At 50.0% G+C, this 23444-nt stretch overlaps 6 protein-coding genes across 6 annotated transcripts; 4 read left to right on the plus strand and 2 right to left on the minus strand.

Annotated features, from left to right (window-relative positions):
• Positions 1-655: 655 nt before the first annotated feature.
• BO83DRAFT_443293 (SET domain-containing protein) lies at positions 656-2974 on the minus strand (the record flags this gene model as incomplete). The annotated part of the gene is made up of 7 exons (XM_025536437.1): positions 2591-2974; positions 2468-2539; positions 2049-2414; positions 1966-1998; positions 1681-1913; positions 1067-1628; positions 656-994 (listed from the first exon to the last, which is right to left on the minus strand). Exons 1-7 carry the CDS (start codon positions 2828-2830, stop codon positions 656-658), a joined length of 1845 nt encoding a protein of 614 aa, XP_025393410.1. The 5' UTR covers positions 2831-2974.
• A 355-nt stretch (positions 2975-3329) lies between these two features.
• On the plus strand, positions 3330-5315 carry BO83DRAFT_443305 (anion exchange family protein; the record flags this gene model as incomplete). Its single annotated transcript, XM_025536438.1, has 6 exons — positions 3330-3535; positions 3593-3948; positions 4001-4176; positions 4230-4433; positions 4501-4644; positions 4791-5315. 6 exons carry the CDS (start codon positions 3330-3332, stop codon positions 5313-5315), a joined length of 1611 nt encoding a protein of 536 aa, XP_025393411.1.
• A 551-nt stretch (positions 5316-5866) lies between these two features.
• BO83DRAFT_374232 (uncharacterized protein) lies at positions 5867-7248 on the minus strand. Its single transcript, XM_025530146.1, has 2 exons — positions 7016-7248; positions 5867-6950 (listed from the first exon to the last, which is right to left on the minus strand). Exons 1-2 carry the CDS (start codon positions 7181-7183, stop codon positions 6027-6029), a joined length of 1092 nt encoding a protein of 363 aa, XP_025393412.1. The 5' UTR covers positions 7184-7248; the 3' UTR covers positions 5867-6026.
• Positions 7249-7761: 513 nt separating this feature from the next.
• On the plus strand, positions 7762-9231 carry BO83DRAFT_374233 (uncharacterized protein). Its single transcript, XM_025530147.1, has one exon. The coding sequence runs from the start codon at positions 7956-7958 to the stop codon at positions 9144-9146; it is 1191 nt and encodes a 396-aa protein (XP_025393413.1). The 5' UTR covers positions 7762-7955; the 3' UTR covers positions 9147-9231.
• A 1363-nt stretch (positions 9232-10594) lies between these two features.
• On the plus strand, positions 10595-18189 carry BO83DRAFT_413341 (ketoacyl-synt-domain-containing protein; the record flags this gene model as incomplete). Its single annotated transcript, XM_025534476.1, has 6 exons — positions 10595-10732; positions 10836-10962; positions 11034-11366; positions 11428-11764; positions 11838-13826; positions 13866-18189. 6 exons carry the CDS (start codon positions 10595-10597, stop codon positions 18187-18189), a joined length of 7248 nt encoding a protein of 2415 aa, XP_025393414.1.
• Positions 18190-20168: 1979 nt separating this feature from the next.
• BO83DRAFT_351760 (S53 family peptidase) lies at positions 20169-22930 on the plus strand (the record flags this gene model as incomplete). The annotated part of the gene is made up of 9 exons (XM_025528954.1): positions 20169-20377; positions 20424-20687; positions 20741-21272; positions 21317-21513; positions 21566-21703; positions 21751-21927; positions 21974-22149; positions 22225-22399; positions 22475-22930. The coding sequence occupies 9 exons, from the start codon at positions 20169-20171 to the stop codon at positions 22545-22547; spliced, it is 1941 nt and encodes a 646-aa protein (XP_025393415.1). The 3' UTR covers positions 22548-22930.
• Between the last annotated feature and the right edge of the window lie 514 nt (positions 22931-23444).

The raw sequence follows: 23444 nt of genomic DNA on the forward strand, positions 1-23444 counted from the left end.
CTAACACACGTTTATGAATATATATATTCTTTTCTTTGTGAAAGCTTTCAGTGTAATCAACAACCCTCAGACTTTTCGCTTGTCTAAATATCTATGATTATGGACCCCTCGAATAAAGAATGGAAATTACGATTGCGGCGTCGGATGTGGAGAAGATTAGTGGTCTTGGAAGTCAGTGAGCAGGTTGCTGTCAGAGGGACATTTTTTCGGGCGCTGCGGATGGTCTGGGTGATGTATATTGCTTTTGTAGGGTTGGCGTCAGTGGTTACACTGTTTGCGAGGGCTCATGATTTAAGGAAGGAAAATGAGGGGGCAGTATTGGGGGTGGAGAGGGAGACTGGGGATCGTCGGGGGCAAGATTAAGGGGTTGAGATGTAAGATGTACGAGATGGGGAGAGGTACGATAGTGAGGTGCTAGTATGACTCCATGGTAGGAGATTAGGCATTGGGAGGTGATAGGGTATCTCGAGGAAAGTTATATGAGACTCTCTGATCGAAGTTGCTATCTACAGGGATATATTTATTCTGGTTGCCATTCTTGCTCTTTATCCTCTGTTATCGCATGTTATGGCTGCACTAGGTCCCTGAATCCGGATCCGCTGAATGTTCACTCTCTGAACGCCAAATCAGGACTGTGCAAAGATACTAGTAACCGCTATCCCTCCCTCCCAGCAAATCGACAACATGACTCCCCACAAAGACATTTCTTGCTCAGCTGGCGCCAATAATTATCCGAATAGTCGACAGTGATTTCAGTTCCTGCCATAATACCCCGTGAGACCACAATTATGCGCTCCATGCCCCTCCAGTAGAACCGTTGAAATTGGCTATTCGGTCGACACGAGTGGTTGATGAACCGGGTGAAATTGCCCATCTGTTCCTGATATATTTGATATGTTCGACCACGTGAGCCACCAAGCATCACGTCTACTCCTTCTATGCCGTTTGTGATGAGGCCTGTGAATTCGCCTATGACGGTTCCGCGTTCGAAGTTCTACTTCTGCGTCAGTAAGTTGTCAAAAGAGAGGGGTGCGCTATGCTCGGGTAAAGAAAACAAATAACTCACACACCGCGCAATAACGCCATTGTTCTTCCCAGTCGACGTCCGAAATACCTGGACTGGCACCGGATGACGAACGCCACCGAATAACGCTGGAAAACACAGGCATTGATTCTTCTCCATCTCATCTGACTGCCTTGCTTTGCATATAAGACACACATCGGGATCTAGCTCCGGGACATGACGTGGATCCTGATCTCCAAATACAGCGTGATCTAGTACACACACGTCGATGAACTGGTAATGAAACCCTTGGGGAAGGTTGAGATGCGCGTATGTTGAAGCCAGAGGGACAGCTGCATCCTCAGACATGGTTACCCACTCATGCGGATGGCCGTGATATGCGATCGACGTATCTTGCCTGATAACTTGCAGCAGGTCCCGCCATCCCGGGTGAAGAGTGTCGGCCGCTACCTCGAAGCTAGATCGCAGATGCCGTAGGCGGGTAAACAATCCTTCCCCGAACTCCGTGCGATACTTGCAGAATCGATATATGCCGGTACTTGCGAATATGAGACATGCCCAGCCGCCTGTGTCCTTGATTTCTTTGTAACCGCGCCAGATAGCCCTATGTATGCATTAGTAATGCAATCAGTCGATGGGAGAGGCGAAAGCAGTACATTCGATTACGAAGATCCTTTTCCTTCCAATTGAGAACCATACAAGCCTCCTTCAGAACCATCATTCGCGCATCTGTCATTGATAGTTGGGGCTTCTCTAGTCGGATAACGGCAACGCGTGCTTCGAAACATTCTACCCAGTATGCTTGGACGATCATTTCCAGAGCACGGGAGGATTGGCTTTGGTTGTAGTATTTCAGACATAGGGTGTTGATCTCGCGAAAGACCTTCTCCTGTTAGTCAAGCTCGTGTCAATGCTCTCGGGACGGTTACCTCAAGACTGACACCGGTTCGGATGTCCGTATTGGATTGTATGATCTGAATCTGTTAGCCTTTGAAGCATACTTCCTTTCCTAACAGGATCATACCGAAGGCAGACGACTCAGCTTTACAGGCGAATGTAGCTGTCGCCATATCCCTGCTATAAGCTTATCGGCCGAGGTCGGTTCCAGAACAGGCAACGAATACTCCTGCCGTGGGTTCTTTCGTTGCGGAAAGCGGGTGTCACTGTGGACCTGTCGCACAGAAGGCTTGGATCCACTGGAATCGGCAGCGGCTGCTGAGGATAAGCTTTCGAACTCACAATCAACTGATCTGTCCGGATGAATGGTGTTCGCCTTTGCTGGTCGAAGTGCGCTTATGGTCTTGCGCCGCTTGTTGGGGTAGCTCTGAGCGTCCCCGTTATCACGGCATTTGTTGGAGTCAATGGTGGTAGTAGCATATTCTGTGCTAATCTGTAAAACTTGTTACTCGAATCATTGTACTATTGGGCACCAAGCAAGCCTACCCTAGAGTCAGGCGTTGAGACCGGAGTGGGTGGCAACGGCACTGCCTTCCCACTTCGAAGATCAATGTGTCCCTAGGCAAAGTCAGGCAAGGTCGGAATCGTCGGTGAAAATCTGATATTTACCAAGATTAACCTGCTGCCTTGCGCTGAACTCGTCTCTTTATTTACTAATGAAGCTTCAATTTTAAGGTAGAGCTGCGAGTCGCCATTTTCTTTTGAGCCACCGTCCTTACTTGCACGTTTCTGCTTCCTATCCAGACTCTGCTGGACAGCCTGTACGGCCGACTGAAGATGCGCCGGAAAGATTGGGTTCTGAAGGATGTTCGACAATTGTGAAACAAGGGGTAGTGCTATAGAGTCCATTATACCTCAACGATAGCTTATTGCTGAAAATACTGAGATCATACTATTATGAAGAGGGTCTTTACTCGGCTATCGGCTACCCCTGGCATGCCAAGAAAGGCAGATTCTGCTCGGGCAGAATTGCTGACTAATTTTCTCTCATCGCTCAACCCAATTATCCAAGTTATCCAAGATAGTTCTTTGCTCTAGCAAGGTAGACAGGACGATAGTATCTATATAGAAAGTGTGGGTTAGATAGCAGGTAACACTAGAGTCAGGTCTTGTTCTCTCCAAGGTTGCGAACAGTATGTTGTGTTGACGCATCATCCAAGGGCAGTTGACCGTCCACCCCAACATGAGAACTTTCCCTCTCGGCCCTACAAAATCGGCTAGATCGGTTCGGAGATGTGTGAAAGCGAAAGGGTTTTAGGTCTGGTACAAGCCCAATAATCATTAGTATAAATAAGAGACCGTCTTTTCCTACCGTCCCTGTCCTATACATGACAATAATCAAACCACCATGCCCGACACTAAGTACCTCAGTAGGCAGAGTCCATATACTTACTCTTATGACAACCGGACAGGATGGAGACGCTTTCGTGTCCTGAATCCATGCAGAGGCATGTATCATGATGTGCGTCGGCGACTACCCTACTACTGGAGTGACGTCCGAGATGCGTTCACTTATCGAACCGTCGCAAGTACGATTCGCATATACTTCATTAAGTAGGTCCTAGGTCCTTGACTACACCACTTTGGTATTGTTTTCTCTAACGTACTCAGTATTCTCCCTGCTATCGCCTACACATTGGATATGTATCGCCGAACCGGAGAGTTCTACGGCATCAATGAAGCGCTGTTTTCCTCGGCACTCGCAGCTATGGTGTTCAGCGTCCTGGGCGCACAACCACTTACTATTGTCGGTATCACTGGACTAATATCGCTGTTCAACTACACCATATATGATATTGTAGTCATATACGAGCCCTCCATATACGCTAACTTCATGTGCTGGACTGCTATCTGGGCGGCGATCTTCCATTGGATTGTTGCTGTGTGCAACCTCTGCGACTATATGCGCTATGTGACCGACTTTTCATCTGAGTCATTTGGTGCATATGTTGGGATTATCTATTGCAGTAAGTCTGATGGAGAGTATTTTCTTGCAGGGATTAGTACTAAACCGAGCAGTAAAGGGCGTCGAAGAGCTCGTTAACGAGTTCACTGTCTACGGGCCAACCGCAGGCTTCATGAGTTGCATGATTGCTATTCTGTACTTCTTCACAATATACGGACTTGAGTTGCTGGGCTCAAGCACAATCTGCCGACCATGGTTTCGTGGACTACTGGCTGATTATGCTTATGTGGTAAGATTTACTCCTTATTCATTTCTGACGACCTTACACTCACTCTCAACCAGATTGGAACCATCTTCTGGGTAGGATTCGCACATATCCCTGGCAACCTCAAGGAGACCGGTATCTCATTCGTGCCCATAACTCGGGCATTCTATCCTACACAGCCGCGTGGTTGGCTGATTCATTTCTGGGAGTTGGAGACAAAATGGATATTTGCAGCCCTACCTTTCGGATTCTTGGTCATGCTGCTCTTCTATTATGACCATGTAAGTCAATCAATCCCCAGTAAACATGACATTTACTTCCCCGATTTATGATACCAACCCGAAACAGAATGTCAGCAGCCTCGGTGCTCAAAGCAGACAATACCCCTTAAAGAAACCAGCCGGCTTCCATTGGGACTTCTTCCTCTTAGGCTGCACCACCTTCATCGCCGGAATCACCGGCATCCCAATGCCGAACGGCCTCGTCCCACAGGTACAACCCCAACTCACTTTTCCCCCACGTACACAAACCCGATACTAAACAATCTACCAATCCAGGCCCCCGTCCACACCACCTCCCTAACTGTCACCGAAACAACCCTCCACATCATCCCCACCTCCGACCCGGACGACCCCGAGGGTACTGAACTCCGCCACCCCATCACTACCCCCACAGTCGTAATCGAGCAACGCATCTCCCACTTCCTCATGGGGTTGGCCATAATCGGCACCATGACAGGTCCCCTCCTGATAGTCCTACACACCATGCCGGCCGCCGTGTTCGCGGGTGTCTTCTTCATAGTAGGCTGGGGCTCCATTGAATCAAACGGCATGCTGCAGAAGATCATCTTTCTACTTCGGGAGGATCGGTTCATCCCGCGGAATAAGAGATTACCCCGTGTTCCGAAGCGGAAGATTGTACTTTACGTGATGTGCCAGGTTGTGGGGGTCGCTACGTGCGTGGCTATCTCTCAGACTATTGCGGCCATAGGGTTCCCAATTCTGATTATAGGGTTGATTCCGTTCCGGGTGTGGGTTATGCCGAGGTGGTTTGGAGCAGAAGAGTTGGGGGTGTTGGATGGGTTGACGGCGGATGGGGAGGCGGTTTTGTGCAGTTTGGGGGGTCCACCTAGGTTTCCTGGGGAGGTGGGGAGGGGTCTTTAGGGCGAGAGAAGAAGAATGGAGGGCGAGGGGGAGTTGCTTCGCTAGAGGAGTGGGAAATAGTTGAAGTCTCCTATAGCGATGGCCGAGAGAGAAGGTGAATACTTCCCAATCGTATTCTCGAGGATTCTAGCAGGGTGGCAAACCGAGACGTATGGTTGAAATTTGATTACTTCTGCTTGATACCAATACTTATTTCGAATTGAGGCTAGCAGTCTGACTTTCTGTCTCACGCCTACTCTCTGCCAAATAGCATCTGAGAGCATGTTGCCAATAAGTTAGGAACATAGTGGATGACTACCCCAGCCTTCCTCTCAAGATGCCCTCCGCCAAGATGAAAAATTTGCTCAAGGCCCCGTGGACAGTGTCGTAATTATATATCTCGAGTCTCGGTATCACAACCTTGGCATAAGGGGAGTAGAGTTTACTACCATTAGTCATCTGTGCTAATACGCCTCGTCAGCTGATAGTATATGTAGATCTGGTACATTAACTGAATACAACAATATAGCGCTCTGTCAACAGAGTTTCTTCCCGTGTCCGGCGGCCAGATATCGCAACGCATGCATGCAGTGACTGATTTGTGGTGACTTTGGCATGTAATCATCTATACAAGCTGCTGAATTGCCCAGCCAGATAACACTTGGCATACTAGTAACAATAAACCCCATGTTATGCTATCTCCATTGGTGTATGTACACATATCTAGTCATATCATACAAGCCTGCTCACCTCAATATCAGTTTCAATGCGGACCGCGCCGAGTGGGATATCCATGTTCCGGCGATGCCCGTACTCACTCGGGCTGACTTGAACATCTGAAACGAGCTTGTCGACACTGCCGCAGCCTGCATGTCCCTTTTGCCACGAGACAGTGTCTTTCCGCCCACCGAGATGCGAGCCCATATTGCTAGGGGACTTTCTACTCCCTTGATTGCTACCCAAGCTAACCTTTGAATCTGGAGTATTCCGCAGCGCCTTCACCAAGGCAATACAGTTAGGCACGCTAATGGAGATAATGGAGATTGATCCCTCAAGTACGGACCAATAGCAGTATTTGACAAAGAGCCAGGTGAAGTCCTGGTTCATGATGGGTATGACTTGGACGACAGCGACGAGGCGGCCAAGGGATAGCACAACGACCGAGTAAGCCATCATGAAGGCAGTCAGGAGGTATACGCGTCGCTTTAGACTGACTTGCAGACCCCATATCATGGGGATTGGTAGGCACAAGATGTACAGGTCGATCGTAGACGAAAGGGCGGCCGTTGAGATATACCATTGGAATTGGGCGATGCATGTTCCTGGTATGGTAGTGTTCCAGACCTTTGGGATGGGGTGGCATTCAAGAATGGTAGTGATCCAGGCTGCTAAGAGCCATCCAGATGTGAGCCCACCCACGATCCAGAGGTGTATGCGAAAGGCGCGGTTGTTGGATCGAAATACGCGTGCGTAGAAAAACAAGGCCGAAATCTTTGGCACACAGACTGAGCCGTCGAAGAAAAACGTTGCCACGTATAGGTAGCGGGCGCCGGTCATGATATATTCTGGGTTTATTTCGGCAACTACATCCATATGATAGCCGAGACCGATTTGCCTCCACGCCAGCACGAGGGAGAGAACGATTAACTCGAGCGGCTGAGTCAAATGACAATGCAGTCAGAAACGTATGTTACTTTGTCAGTGTATAGAAGCACGCATACCAATGCGAGGATGGCGAAGAAGTCATCCCACCACCAGTCTTGATGGGCAACAAATTTACTGATAACCCGAAGCAATGTGAACACCGTGATGAGGACAATAAGAAGAATGGTTGTAATGAAAATCCCTTCTCCGCAGTCGGGGGTACCAAATGGGATGTCAAGCGCCATGAGGGACACAGTCAAAGCAACTTAAGGCGAATACTGTGACCTTTGCAACCAGGAAGAGCAAGAACAAAGGAAGACGCCGTATGGGAATTGGTAAATAACATACGACTGTAGGACCTGTCCGTGTCATCATTGACGGGGAGCGGAGCGAACGAAGTTGGTGGCGGCTCAGCCTTGTGCCCGCTGTCAGTTTCCATTGTCAGCGTCAGGGCATCCTGGCCTCGTTGGGAATCCAACATGCTGACTGCAGTAGGGAGTATGAAAGGCCGCATTCAATCACAAGGCAATCAAGCCAAGAAAAGAGGGAAAGAAAGGAAAATTGACGCTAAGTGGCTGAGTGAAGAGGCCCTAAGGCATCAAGTAAGCACTAAAAGAACAGGGATCAATAGGAGTCAGAGTAGTGTTTGTGAAGCTTTACGACGATCCCCATGGTTAACCCTTGTTTGTACTGCATGTCACAGCGCCCCCCGCCCCTTTGTCTCCAATAGCTCGCGTTCACTTCTGAGGGGGCGGTACTCTTAAAAAGGGCGGCCGGAGGGGTTCATTTCCACTCACTGTACTATCGCTGCAGTCATATCCCCTCAAAATTTTATCTCCCCTTTCTCGTCGACAATCTACCGCAGGTATGGCCTGGTCACAAGTGTCAGCCCATCGCTGGGAGCGCCCTGGAGATGGCCTTGAAAATTATTTTGCCTTGATCGCATCTCTTTCTGCCGCTGCCTGCAATGGCAGGCGTCATTACACCATTTTCACCAAACTCCAGCTTGAGTTGGACATGCCGGTGACTGAGGTGGAAGCATCGTTGAAGAAGGCCTGGACGCAGCTGCGGTATGAACAGCCCCAGATAGCTACAGTCCACAACGACACAACCAAAGTCTATGAGGTGCCCGACGAGACAGCCTTGCAGGCTTGGGTTGCCTCGACCGTGATCACATCTGCAGCGGCCAACGCAGAGGACTTGTACGCCACTATCACGCCTATCACGCAGGCTACTCTGTACTACCTACCTGCCTCCTCCCAATTGGTCCTACGTACCCCGCACGAGACGATCGATGGCATTGGAGTCATTCGGTTGTTGGACCGTCTGCTAAGCATCCTAGTGTCTTCACCCACGGAGAATATCACGTTTGGCGATGAACCCTCCCGGTTGGCGCCTACCCTTCGTGAAATCCTCGGGGTGGCTGCGCAACCGACCCCTGAGGAGTTGGAAAGAGTAATGGCGCTCTATAAGCCTTACATGGACCACGCTCCTGGCATCGGGCCTGTCTCTAACCTCGGCAATCGTCCGGCCGGCCAGTCACAGCATGCGAGGCTGGATATACCCACGCGTACCACCGAGGCCATCATCCAGGCCTGCAAAGCGAGAGGCATCACTGTTACTTCCGCGGTCCACGCAGCCTACATTCAGACGATTAAGAAGCATGCCGATCCTGACCATCCATCGTGCCATTACGTCAATACTGCGCAGTTCAATCTCCGCCCCTACCTGCCAAAACATAAGGCGCAGTACACTGCCTCGCTTGGTTACACCTTGTTTCCAGTGCACCTGGATTCTCCAAATTCATTCGACCAAATGGCGCAAGCTCTTAACCGCTTTTACCGGACGACGTTCGCCAATGATCCCAGTAAGCTGCCCTTGGTGCCGCATATGACGGACATTCTGTTTGCTGTCACCCAAAATCCGGAGTATCAGAAGGGGCCAGTCCCTAGAGACGCAATTCCTAGCAGCCTGGGAATAATTGAGAATTACATGCAACGGTCCTACGGAACCAACAGAGTGATCATTCGGGATTTCATGCTCGGAGTCGATGTTGTGATGGGTATGAATATGTTGCTTATGTCCACCTTCCGGGACCAACTGCAGCTAGTGTACAGCTTCAATGACGCGTACCACGAGCCCGAACATATCATGCAGTACCTGCAGGGAATTGTGGAAGTTCTTACGGAGGAGCTATTGGCAAACTGAGGCAGAGAAAGCGAATCCCCCTCTTGCACTTGTCACATGTAGATCTTATTAGTCTATCAATAGGAAATAGCAGAAATTATCGGTCCTTCTGAAGCGTCCTCCCAAACAAGTGCGTGTATAGTAGACTTTCTTGTTTGCCCAACCGAGTAAGCAAAGTGACGGTCAAGATGTGTACCTCACAGAATAGCCTTGCTAACGATCGTTCGACTCTGCATCTTGTGCTGGCATACTCCTTCCTATTAAAGTAAAGATGTGCAGATTACTGTGTACTGGCGTGGCCACGGACTCACACAGTAGGCTTTCAAACAATACAATACACTACCCTCCATTTGCCTTCCACTGAAGATCTATGATATGCACCCCTCAGTAGGATCCTGTAGTAAACATGTCCGTGCAAGAAACCCACTCGGATGCAGCGTTACTCGTAATTCAAAGGTTTGATTGAATTAAGGCTGTAGTTCTCACGTCCCACCCCGTCGCGCTTTGTCGGCGATTGCCTTGAGTGAGGGCACATTCATGACTACCAGTGTCTCCAGTCTATATTTAGCAGTGTTCAAATGTAAGAGGGCGCGTTCACAAGGTCGGGATGAAGAATAGTCGGAGAGTATCAGATCGCGCAGGAACTGACAAAACACTTCAGTCATAGTCAGAGAAACCTTGACACTGAATAGGCTGCTTTGTGTGACTTGGAAATATATACACCGTTTTTTAAAAGCTCTCTACGAACCTCCTAAAACACCCGAGTAATGTTTGATAACGGTATTGTTTGATCGTAATTGACATGCAGAATTGATCACATGCCAAAGATCATTTATATCACAGCACGCTAAGTAATTCCTAAACCCGCCACAACCGGGACCCCGAAGTAAGACTGGCAGATCACTCAATGGCGATACCACATAATCATGTGCATCTTCCTCCGACCGCTGCATCCGAGCGCCCTATCGCTAGCAATACATTTGTATCTACCTCAACATATCGAGCTAGGAAAAGCTGCCCCAAACCATGGTAGTACCAAAATACTTGGACTATAGCTACATCACCTTTCAGTCTTCTGAATGAGTTCAGTCTTCGTCAATTATATAGGGAAAGTACGTTGGTGGATGGGATGAATGACAGGTAGGGCACGGCCAGGAAGGAACCCAAGCTAGAGATCATGAAACAGGAGTTGGGATAAGCATGACATACAGTGGGGGCTGAAGAAGGAGGAGGCGGGCGCGGGTGCTGCCGCGTCTAGACTGTACTAGAATCTCATGTTCTGTCGCACTACTGCCGGTGGTCTAAAGCAGTAATTGATTACCGCATTTCGGACTTCATAGTCCGTACTGGTATGTATGCAGTACTGACCTGATTGCGCCACCCCAGTGGATCTCCAGCTTTTCAGAAAGCGCCCACTCAGTAACATTTGGAATCCACAGCTGTGTCCCTTGCACTAACAACTCGGCTAGATGGTTCACGGTGGGCAGGCCATTTCTAGCTCCGAGCCGCCTTCTCCGGATGTCCCAGAAATCAATGCTGAGCCTCCTAGACGTAGTGCTGCACTGTTTAATTGTTACTCTTACCTTGCGAACCGGAGTAACGGTGATGTATGTATAACTCAAGCCGAATGTGCCTAGGAACGACCCCGGAAGTGTGGTCCTTATAGCAGTATTTAATCTCCTTAAGCCTCCCTTCGAAAGCGGCATATAGTGTGTAGAACGTCACAGAATCTTGACTATAACTATGCAATTACCAGACGCCGAGACAGTTCCAGGACTGCTGGTTGCTCCTGCCACTGCGCGGCAAACAAGCTTGCCTATGGCCGTCGTCGGTATTGGTAAGTGTCGGCCTTATTACTTTGCCCATGCAGTCCGGCGTTTGAATAAGACTAACCTTAGAATTGTCTAGGCTGCCGGCTTCCCGGCAATATTTCCAGTCCCGCACAGCTCTGGGATTTTTTGAGAGAAGGCCGCTCTGGTGTGGGTGAGGTCCCTAAGGATCGCTTCAACATCTATAGCTATAGGGGCGGCAAGGATGAGCCGGGCACGACTCTCCCGTTGGGCGGATACTTTCTTCAGGATGACCTCCGCAGCTTCGACAACCGGTTCTTCGGCATCAATAATCGAGAAGCAGCTGTTATGGACCCTCAGCAGAGGAGGGTGCTAGAGGTAGTATTCGAGACCTTTGAGAGCGCCGGCGTAACCCTCGATGAAGTATCCGGTGCTAATGTGGGAGTTTATAGTGCGTCGCCTGCCAATTTAATGAACTGGGCTACGAGATAATCTGCTAATCATACGAACAGTGGCATCATTCACCCCAGATTACATCGCCATGCAGACGAAAGACCCAGAGAACTTGACGCGGTACAGTAACCTGGGCATGGGCGCCACTATTCTTGGAAACCGCATTAGCCATGTCTTCAATCTTAAAGGGCCGAGTTGTACGGTAGACACAGCTTGCTCGTCCTCTTTCTACGCACTTCACCTTGCTTGCAACGCATTACAGAATGGCGAGTGTGATTCAGCCATCGTGGCGGGTGTCAACCTGATTCAATCCCCTGAGTTACATGCGGCAGTGTCCCAGGGTGGGTTTCTATCGCCAACATCTTTTTGCCATACCTTTGATACTTCCGCTGATGGGTGAGTCCGGTGCCCCGACCCAATCATTACCGGTCATTCATGCCTATGACTAACACGGCACCAAAACGCTAAGGTACGCACGAGCAGACGGTGTTAGTGCTATCTACATCAAACGACTAGATGATGCTATCCGCAATCAAGATGTTATTCGGTCGATCATTCGTGGCACTGCGGTGAACAGTAATGGCCGCACACCAGGTATAGCACAACCAAGCATCGACGGCCAGGTGGCCGTAATTTGCAAGGCATATGCCCGAGCTGGGCTAGATCCCGCAGAGACAGCGTACATCGAGTGTCATGGCACTGGCACTCAAGTTGGCGATCCCATGGAGGTAGAAGCCCTATCGCGCGTTTTCCGCAAAGAGCAACGGACTTGCGCAACATTAATTGGCTCAGTCAAGCCAAACCTCGGCCACGGTGAGGTGTCTAGCGGGTTGTCTAGTCTCATCAAAGCTACCCTTGCCTTGGAGCATAGGCAGATTCCAGCGACCATTAGCGTCAAAAAGATCAACCCCAAGATCAAGACTGAGGAATGGGGCGTCGACGTCGTTACCCGCATAACCCCTTTCCCAGTATCCACCCGCCGTGTGCCAAGCCGCATCAGTGTCAACTCGTTTGGTTATGGGGGCGCGAATGCTCACGGCATCATAGAGGAAGCGGACCATAAACAAAATCAAGTCTCAATAAGAAATGGGGGAACAGCTGCGGAACGTTATAAGCAGTCTCAATCATCACAGCCGCCGTATATACTTCCCTTCTCTGCAAACTGCCCTCAATCCCTCGAGGGCCGAGTGGAACGGCTATCCAATTCAGACCTTTCGTGCGTCTCAGTCAGCGACCTTGCTTATACCCTAGGACAGAGAAGATCTCAGTTTGCCTGTCGTGGCTATGTGATCGCCCGACAAGAGACCTTGACACAAGACATCACAGTTGCGAACCTGCAACTTCCTTCTTCCAACCTTGAGTTAGGTAGTAGAAAGATAGCATTTGTATTCACCGGTCAGGGCGCCCAGTGGCAAGGCATGGCTCGTCAGCTATTACACTACCCAACGTTTGCCAATACAATTCGACAGCTCGACGACGAACTGAGGTCGCTTTCACGCGCCCCTGATTGGAGAATTTATGATGTCCTAATGGACGAGTCAGACAGCTGCCCCATCAACCAGGCAGTGTTCGCACAGCCGATCACCACAGCTGTTCAGATTGGCTTGGTGGTGCTGCTGCGATCTTGGTCAATCCTTGCTGGGGGAGCAATCGGACACTCCTCTGGTGAGATTGGAGCTGCATACGTGGCTGGTCTACTGTCCGCGCGCGAGGCAATCGTTCTTGCATATTACAGGGGTTACGCGGTTGCAAAACAAGCATCAGCCGCAGGCGCCATGGCAGCCGTTGGTCTGAGCTCGGATATGGCTCTGGAATTGATCATCAAGCTAGACCTCACCGACAGCGTTAAGGTGGCGTGTATCAATTCGTCATCTAATGTGACCATCAGTGGTGACCGTAGGGAAGTTGAGACTCTGGTTACCGCTGTTCAGGCAAAAGGCGCGTTTGCTCGGATACTGAAGACTGATGGGAAAGCGTACCATTCTCATCACATGGTCAGCGTAGGTGAAATCTACCAAAGCCTCCTCGATGAAGCTGCCATTTTTGCCAAAGTCCTGGTCCCTGAAACAGAAAATTCTGACGCGGAAATGTATTCGACGGCTATATGTAAACCCTTGGAGCGCCAAGCTGCTCGTACTACGTGGTACTGGAGATTTAACCTAGAGTCCCCTGTGAGGTTCTCCGAAGGTCTGAAGGGGCTGTCAGAGTTGATAGATCCCGACTTGTGGCTCGAAATTGGACCGCACACGGCCCTGAAACTCCCCATCACGCAAACGCTCGGACAGTTGACACCTTACCACGGCACATTAGAGCGAGGTCAAGATGGATCAGTGACACTACTCAGCTTCCTCGGATATCTTTTCGTTCATGGCTTCAGTCTGGATTTCACGAAGTTACTGCGCAGTTACCCCGACGGATCGCCAGCTAGATTCATCTACGATCTCCCAACTTACGCCTGGTACTATGAGGAACCCGTCTGAAATGAATCAAGAACAAGCCAGGAGAGCCGATACCGCCAGAATCCTAGGCACGAATTGCTCGGGACAGAAGTGCCTGGAGGAAGCCCGGCATCCTTTGCGTGGCGCAACCTCTTGCACCTCGGTCATGTACCTTGGCTCCGGGACCACCGACTGGGAGATACCGCCGTATTCCCCGCCGCAGGATATATTGCCATGGCAGTGGAGGCACTGATACAAAAAGCTTTGCCCTCAGGCGCAGACCTAATTAGCAAATGCGTCATCCTTCGGCAAGTAGCCTTGCTAAAAGCCCTCTCTTTAAAAGATGAGGACTCTATTGAGCTATTTACCGAGCTTCATCCACTCTCGATTTCCAACGTTCGCGATTCGCAACATTGGTGGGAATTCCAAATTTTCACCGTGTTGGACCGAAATAGCTACACCCTTCACGCCAAGGGAATGATCCGGTTGGGTTGCAACCCCGATAATACTTCACACGCAGCCCCATCCCCTGATTGCCGACTGGCTGTCCGAACTAAACACGTTTGGTATGACATTATTTCTCGAGGCGGCCTCAAGTATGGTACGGCGTTTCAACGCATAAAAGCGGTCTATACTCCAGAAAGCAAAAAAATCTTATATGCCGAAGCTCCAACCGAGTCATTTGCCCCCGAAATCCCCACCAGCGCTCAGCCGTATCCTAGATACTTCCTGCACCCGACACTACTGGACACTGTTCTTCAGCTTGCCCTCATTGCATGCAATGGTGGCTCCCTTCATGGGCTTGTGGCCCGGGTCCCGACTCTGCTCGGAGAGGTCAGCATGAGCCTGGCCCCGTATGCTCCAGGCGAGGCTGGGATCATTCGTGCCAAGGCTTCGGTAGTCGGACTCAAAATGCACAGGGCAACCATATACTTGTTCAATCAGAAGAATCAGCCCGTGGTACAGTTTAAGGACATTGAAATGACCGCCTTCAGCGCACAAGAAGGCATGGAGGATGTCCGCCATCCTATGGGACGCGTGCACTGGAAGCCCGACATAACACAGATATCCGAAGATTCCGTCTTTTCTTCTGGTCTCGCTCATGTGCTCTCTGTGACCGATCTCGGAGCTTTTGGGTCCCGCTCCTGGCTGCTAGCTGCCCTGGACATGATTGTCCACAAGAAGCCTGATTCCAGGATTCTGTGCCTCACAACCGACCTGTCTTTTGTAACCTTGGCTTGCTTGGAGGTCCTGGAGACCTCTATAGTCTACCGGCGTTGTGAGACATTTTCATTGGGTAGAATAGGATGCAATGGAGCGCTGGAGGTTGCGGAAATCCGCAAGTATGCAGTGCCTTTAGGCCTTCGCTCTATGGCTTACCGCAAGGCCACCTCAGATAACCAGTACAACGTGTGCATTCTGGGACAGGGAAGTGACCACGCAGTGTTTGGCCACCTGAGGAAGCATACCAACGACTGCACCTTTTTTCTGGGTCCTTGCACACAATTTCCGGCCTCAGTGCCCTCATCGCACTTGCAACTAACGGATCACGATCACGGTGTATACGTTCTACGTCCCAACCCCAAATTCACCCCACAATTCAACCATGTTGTTCTGATCGGGGCTTCATCTTCGGACGCGGAGCTAGCTGGTCATTTAAGCAAAGAGTTGGACAGGCCGGTGCAGGCATTGACGCTACGCGATATTCTCTCCTCACCCATTCCGCCCCAAGCCTTGGCCGTCTCGGTGATAGAAATGCACAAATCCCTGCTGTCAGACCCAACGGCAGAGGAGTATGATGCATTCAAAGAATTGATCGAGCATGCCGCCCATATCTTCTGGATTAGCGGAAGTGGTGTTCACAACGGATTTGATCCCACACGGTCTATCTTTACCGGTCTGGCTCGGGCTCTCATCGTCGAGCAGCCCTCTACCAGGATCTTCTCTGTGGAAATTGACCCAGCAACTGAAATGTCAGTGGTTTCCCGATATGTCCGCCAAATTTTGCAGCAGAAGAATGAAGTAGACTTTGAGTACATTTGCGACAGCTCGCAGCTCCTGATCAGCCGCGTTGTGCCCGACGAGCGGTTGAACCGTGAATTCAGGAGACGACAAAACAGCATTTCCATTCCCAAGCCACTAGCTCAGGCTGACAACGCCTATTTGTTAGTGTCGGAGCCAGGCCAAGTGAACTCGGCAAGGTTCGTGCAACGGCCATTATCACCCACGCTGCCAGCCGACCACGTTCTTGTTAAGGTTGTATGTGTGGGTCTCAATGCCAAAGATGTTTATGTGATGGCCGGTCGAGTGTCGACGAAAAATGCCACCTGCAGTTCTGAGTTCACAGGGCAAATTGTGGGGTTGGGTGCCGACGTGCAATCATTCGCGGTCGGCGATCGAGTGGCAGTCATGCATAACGGCCACTTTGGCACCTACGAGCCGGTTCCTTGGTGGAGCTGTATCAGGCTAGAGGATAACGAAGACTTGGTCATCATGGCGGGCGTTCTCCTTGTGTTTTTCACAGCCGTGTACGCGCTCGAATACCGCGCACGTCTCCAGCCCGCTGAGTCGATTCTTATTCACTCTGCTGCTGGTGCTGTCGGCATTGCAACCATCCAACTCGCTCAGCATCTTGGGGCAGGCAAGATTTACGCTACCGTGGGCAACGAGGAAAAGAAGCGGTATCTGGTAGAGCAATTCGGGCTCCGTTCCGAGAACATCTTTTCCTCGCGTGATACCACGTTCGCGGAGAAGGTCAAAGTCCAAACTAGAGGCCGCGGTGTCGATGTTATTTTGAATTCCTTGGTGGGGGACCTCCTCCACGAAAGCTGGAACTGCCTAGCCGACTGGGGGCGCTTTGTCGAGATTGGTAAACGCGATATTCTCGACTGCGGTAAGCTCAACATGTCCACGTTTGCGCGCGGAACTACTTTCACGTCATTCGACCTGAACATGCTGAACGAGCTCGACACGCCCATAGCGGCTCGCCACTTGAAGTGTACAATCCTTGCGCGTGTTTTGCAGCTGGTCCGCGCCGGACACGTTCGGCCCGTTCAACCCTTGGCCGTCTTCCCCGTCTCAGAACTGAGTGCAGCCTGCAACCACTTCAACAACGCCAAGCGGATGGGTAAAATCGTAATTTCCTTTGAAGATGAGACGCAGATCGTCCCCACGGTTCCTGAGCTCTACAGCACCGTTCTCAACCCAAGCAAATCTTACCTCTTGGTCGGCTGTCTCGGCGGCCTCGGTCGAAGTCTATCACGGTGGATGATGAGCCGCGGAGCCCGTCGCTTCGTATTCCTCGGCCGCACGGGTTTAGCCAAACCAGCTGCCAGGCAAATTGTCCAGGAGCTGGAAGAGGCTGGGGCCCGCTGTACCGTCGCAACCAGCGACGTCATTGTGTATGAGGACGTCGAGCGCGCAGTAGCGGCAGCAGTTGCTGATGCGCCTCTAGGGGGAGTGATTCAGGCCGCTATGGGCCTCCACGAAGCCATCTTCAAGTACATGCCTCACGAGCACTGGCTCACAGGCACGCAAGCCAAGGTGCGCGGAACATGGAATCTTCACCAAGCCCTGGACAATCTCAAGTGCGAGTCCGCTCTGGATTTCTTCCTTCTGACCAGCTCGGTCGCTGGGCAGATTGGCACAGCTACTGAAGGCAACTATTGCGCTGCAAACCACTTTCTGGACGTTTTTGCTCGCTATCGCCGGAGTCTGGGGCTGCGCGCTATCTCCCTCGGATTGGGCGCTATATCCGAGGTCGGATACCTCCACGAGCACAGCGAAATCGGCGAGCTCCTCCTTCGCAAGGGCATCCGCCCACTCCCTGAGAATGAAGTCCTCCAAGTTATTGACTTCGCCCTCTCCTCCGAGATCGATCAGGAACAAACCGTCCCTAGGGATCGCCTCGCACAATGCCACATTCTATCTGGTATTGAAGACACCGGACTTCAAGACCACCGCAAACAAGGCTTTACAGGTTTCTGGCACAATCTAGACAACACCCGCTTCTCGGTACTCATCAACGCCCTGCAGCGTCAGGCATCCCAGTCCGAAGGCGGAATTAACACCCCTGCGTCGGTAATTCAAACTGTACTGGCGTCAGGCGACGAGAAGCAAGTACGTGAAGCGGTGAATCAGGCATTGGCGAAGAAGATGTCAAACATTATTCTATTGCCGCTACCGAAGTTGGATTTGAAGTTGCCATTGAGTGAGTATGGCATGGATAGTATGTTGTCGGCGGAGCTAAGACAATATATATTCACATCGATGGGTGTGGATGTCCCGTTTTTGACCTTGATGGATTCGGCGACGTCGGTGTTGAGCATTGCTGAGATTGTGGTGGGGGAATTGAGGAAGATTATGGGGAAGGAGGCGGAATAGAGTGATCTCGCATTTGGATATTTCATGATAGTAATTCTTCTCTCCAAAATGCGGCACCAGTCTTTAATATCGCGATTGAACTTCGAGGGTGAGAGGGCATAGTAGTGCATTCTCTCGATCGAACATATTTTCCGGAGATCACACAACCGGTGGTATTTGTTCCCGTAATAGCCGCGCTGTGGTAAGGAGCGGGGCAGAAAAAGCAATTGAAGGGTGCACGTATCTCAACGATCGTTCCTTTTTGATATGATGATATCACAGAGCGGGGGCAATGGACGACTGGCTGCTATTGATGATATGCTCCTGGTGGTAGATCGTTACTGGCCACTACTGTGGTAACTTTGCTGGCTTTTCTTTTTGACAGTTCCATTGACATTCATGTAGCCAACACTGCATTGCCATAATACCTACAAAGTAAGGCTTTTCATTCCATAACGGCACATTATCACAAAATATGGTACAACAACACCCTGCGATCCCTTATCCAAGTCTTAAAATAAGACTCTGAGATAATATGAGTGCCGGGGCCAAATTGCCAATATAATGATGAATGAGGCAGGGGCTGCTGCATTCGTAACGATTAGCCTGCGTTGCTCGGGTATTAAAAAGATCTACGGCCCATCCTATGAACATGCCTACCAGCCGGATTCATTTTTGGAATGCTTGCAAATGTATAGTACCTGTCTGTGTAACTCGTGTCCGTCTCTCGTAGAAGCCAAAATTTGACGAGCATAACTAAGTTACGAAGAGTCTCTAACCGGTTGCCTGCTGTAACTTGTCCATAGTAGTCAAGAACTTTACCAGGTGAGATTTCTTTGTCGTTTTCTATGAGGCTGATTGAATGAACTGCCTCCTAGCGAACTTTCCCTACTGAAACCATATCTCCCGTTTTTCCCGAAACTATGAGAAATTGGGGAATTCAGTTCACATTTCCAGATGTTATGATAAGCACTGTGCCTCCCTATTTTCATTTCATACCTCTTAGATGTAAACGCACGTTGAAAAAAATATTTTTGAGCTCCGAGAGAAGATCGCTTGGTGCAATACTCTCCTCATTCTCATTTTCCCCCGGAACATTTACTCATGCCACGCACTTTAGTATATGCACACTTCACCTCCCGAGCTGTTGCCACAGAGCAAAAAGTGGCGCCAATCTGGACTAGACTACGGCTGTCTCAAAAATCAATCTTGCCCGATGCGCTAATACCCGGCGTACTAGATCGGAAAAGGAAGGCGACTTAAGTCTGGTAAAATTACACCGTAAGAACTTTTAGATACTAAATGTCCAAAATTTTTTGAAAGTGCAGATGTCTAGTTAGTAGATAGGAATCCCTCAGTCCTATGTAGGGTCGTAGTAATCCCCTCATAATGGCTCCTTCTCTTGCACAGGATGACATCCAACCTTCCAATCTTCCTAGCAATTTCCAGACGTCGATCCCCCGTTATCTCTTTCGCATCAGATGAGTATCTGTTTTCAACGAAGCCTTCCTTCCGATAACAATAAATAGCGGTCTATCCAGTCAATCTGACAGCCAACGTAAATTGAACTGCAATTAGCTGGGCTTGCCGGCATGACAGGGCAGTATGTGATAGCTCTTATCCCGTGCATGCATGGGTACCCCTCTCCGATTAATCAAACACCCGTCAGGTGTCCGCACTCACATGGCGCCATTGACATCTAAAAGCAAGACATTTAATCATCCTTCACTCGTCTCGGGACATCATTGGTCGCAATGGTGGATAAGATACATTTAGTTACATAACTAGATATTCACGATGGTCCGATAAGGGTCCGTTCAAGTGAAGCGTTGCTAGTTCCCGTGCCCTAATATGATTTGGATGCCGAAAGGATGCAACCCCATCGGAGTGTATACGGAGTTGCGTCGGAGGCTTTCGAACATAAAGAGGAAGCTGGCGGTATGTGTTGGTCACCAGTACTCTGGCACTGAAGGGGAGTACAGACGTGACAGGCAGTCAGTATGAAGTTCTTCTCGACACTTTGCAGTGTGACCCTCGCGGTTTCTGCACTAGCCTTGCCAACCTCCGATCATGTCATTCATGAGAGGCGATCTGGTACACCATCGAAATGGGAGAAGATTGGGCGGGTCAATGGCACTGAGCATGTCTTGGTGCGCATCGGTCTGACGCAGAGCAATCTTGATCGCGCGTATGAGTATCTCATGAGCGTGTATGTTGATTCCCTGCCTTCTGAAATATTCCGACTAACTAGTCAGGTCCGACTCTGTGTCGCCTAACTACGGCAAATTCTGGACTCAAGAAGAGGTACACAGCGCCTTTGCACCGTCAAATGAGACTGTTGACGCAGTGCGAAACTGGCTTATTGAATCCGGTGTGGACCAGTCTCGTTTAATCCACACCCAAAACAAAGGTTGGATTGTGTTTGATGCAACTACCAAAGAGGCGGAAAGCCTCCTACACACCAAGTATTACCACTACACCGACAAGGTCTCCGGTTTCAAAACCCTAGCAGCAGAAGAGTATGAATCCCGCTTAAGTACCCAAGACGTATCGTATAATAACAGACAATCAGGTACCGCGTCCCGCAGAAGATCCAACAACACATTGACTTTGTTAAGCCTGGTGTTCTTCTACCATTAACCTCCAAGGGACCATCTGCCAAGCACACTAAAAAGTACAAGCCCTTGAAGCAGACATCAGTTAACGCGACGTCTCTCAGCACTTGCGACGAGGTTATTACACCCGCTTGTGTTGCCGCTCTGTACAAAATTCCTCATTCAAGCGGCAACGTCAGCGCCAGCAACTCGCTCGGAATCTTCGAAGAAGGAGACTACTACGCCCAGGAAGATCTTGATCTCTTTTTCCGCAACTTCACCCCGTACATTCCCAGAGGGACACACCCTAAGCCGGCATTCATCGATGGAGCGTCGGCGCCCGTTCCTGTCGCAGATGCTGGTGCGGAGTCAGATCTGGACTTTCAGCTCGCATATCCGATTGTTTATCCTCAGACCATCACGCTTTATCAGACGGACGACTATAACTATGCCAGTGGGGAGATTGAAACGGATGGATTCTTCAATACGTTCCTTGATGCGGTTGATGGGGTAAGTTGGCTCACTAGGTGTTTGGAATTGAGCTAATGAATTAGTCGTACTGCACCTACTGTGCCTATGGAGAATGCGGAGACAGCCCGACCCTCGATCCAACCTATCCGGATAATTCAACCGGTGGTTACAAGGGACAGTTGATGTGTGGTGTCTACAAGCCCACGAACGTCATCTCCGTCTCTTACGGTGGCCAGGAGGCGGACCTCCCTGCTTACTATCAGCAGAGGCAATGCAACGAGTATAACTCAATCACCTCTGCTTATACATACTTAGGCTGACACCAATAATAGATTCTTGAAACTCGGGCTCCAAGGAACTTCCATCCTCTTCGCATCTGGCGATGACGGTGTTGCAGGTCCCCCAGGCGATGACTCGACCAACGGCTGTCTCGGAAACGGAACCATCTTCAGTCCCGCGTTCCCTAACTCGTATGCACACTTCTCCTTTATTTGAAAGCTATGTTTAATGTTACTAGTTGCCCCTACGTGACCAACGTCGGCGCCACGAAGCTTTACCCCGGAAAGACCATCGCGGATGGGGAAAGCGCTGTCGTCGACCCGGTCGGCCACCCTTACTCGATCGCATACTCCTCCGGCGGTGGCTTCAGCAATATCTACACTATTCCAGACTACCAAGCCGAAGCAGTCGCTGAGTACGTCCTTCCGACTTAAAATTTGCTCCAGTCTAACAAAGATCAGGTACTTCGAAAACCACAACCCACCCTACCCCTACTACGAAGGCAATGCCAGCTTCGGCAAAAACGGCGGAATTTACAACCGCCTGGGACGCGGGTACCCCGACGTCGCAGCAAACGGCGACAACATCGCCGAATACAATGCGGGAGAATTCATCCTCGAGGGTGGAACGAGTGCTAGTGCGTTGCTACCCTACCCCATTCACATCCACCAATCTCCGTCCTAATCCAACTACTAATGACAATGATACGAAGGCACTCCGATCTTCTCCTCTGTAATTAACCGCATTATCGAGAAGCGTATCGCGGCAGGAAAGGGCCCACTGGGCTTCCTCAACCCGGTTCTGTACCGAAATGCGTGGGCATTGAACGATATCACGAATGGGTCGAACCCGGGCTGTGGGACGGAAGGATTCTATACTGCTCCTGGGTATGAAGTTCCCTTCCTTTCTTTATCATCATGCTTCAATATATGAACAATATGCTAACAGTCGGTGAAAAAAAGATGGGACCCCGTCAGCGGCCTCGGAACGCCTAACTTCCCGAAATTGCTGGACGTGTTCCTGAACCTACCGTAACGGGGGATTTGACCGTGTTCGGAGGAAAGAAAGTGAGGCAAGATTGATAGCTGATTAGCAATGTGAGACATCTCTTCAAGGAACCCCGCAGTGATATTGGTCACATCCCGTGCATCCTGCAGACGGCTGCTTATCGTGTCACCGGGGTTCCGACGCAGGTCCGCCGGGGATGTTCGTGCCAAGATTGCTGATCCTGATCTTGATGCTTACATTTCTTATCGGGAATTATATTGGCATGGACCAACTATTTGTCGTTTTCGGATATTTAGAAAGCAGAGAGTACTTTGTATATCGCTCATTTGATGCTATATTGGGAAGGGACTGGCTGGGGTTGGGTTTGTGTTGATCAGGGGTTCTAACCAAGTAGAACAACCTCCCAGTAGAACCCTTCTTCACATAGAAACAGGTATGAATATACAAAATGTGAATCATTAGTCAATGAAGACTTTTCGGGACACCACTTCTACGCCGAAAGTTTGCAATGCACGTCGCAGATTCCTCACATAAGTATATTACTACTAGTGCCAGCTAGATTGTCGAATTTCAACTGCATAGAATGACTAACTTCCATGAAAGGACAGAGAGTTACGTAACATTGGTAGTTGAGCACACGATTACAATGTCGAGTACTTCCCTCTGACTACATGAAATATGCAACTGTGTCACAGGTGCGTTAGTAGTCTCCATAAAACGTGGGGTTTGCACGGTACAGTGGATGGTGGGAGAGCATGTTCCGAAAAGAAGAATGCAGGAGTATGAAAAATTCGAAGATCAGACCCTCTAAAGACACTCTTCCTACGTTGGCGTCACTCAATCAATAGTAGGGCATATGCTTGAAGGGAATATCGGTCGTCAACTTAATCCATGGTTATGACCCAAATAAGCAAGTGGGTCGCC

Source organism: Aspergillus eucalypticola (assembly GCF_003184535.1).
Source record: "Aspergillus eucalypticola CBS 122712 chromosome Unknown BO83scaffold_1, whole genome shotgun sequence".
Taxonomy (NCBI): Eukaryota; Fungi; Ascomycota; class Eurotiomycetes; order Eurotiales; family Aspergillaceae; genus Aspergillus; species Aspergillus eucalypticola.

What these genes read in the sequence shown, in the direction of transcription:
- BO83DRAFT_374232 (XM_025530146.1), bottom strand. Translation starts at nt 7,183, where the DNA reads ATGGCGCTTGACATCCCATTTGGTACCCCCGACTGCGGAGAAGGGATT. An exon ending in TCTTCGCCATCCTCGCATTG is followed by an intron (nt 6,951 to 7,015) that starts GTATGCGTGCTT and finishes CATTTGACTCAG; the next exon opens with CCGCTCGAGTTAATCGTTCT.
- BO83DRAFT_374233 (XM_025530147.1), top strand. Translation starts at nt 7,956, where the DNA reads ATGCCGGTGACTGAGGTGGAAGCATCGTTGAAGAAGGCCTGGACGCAG.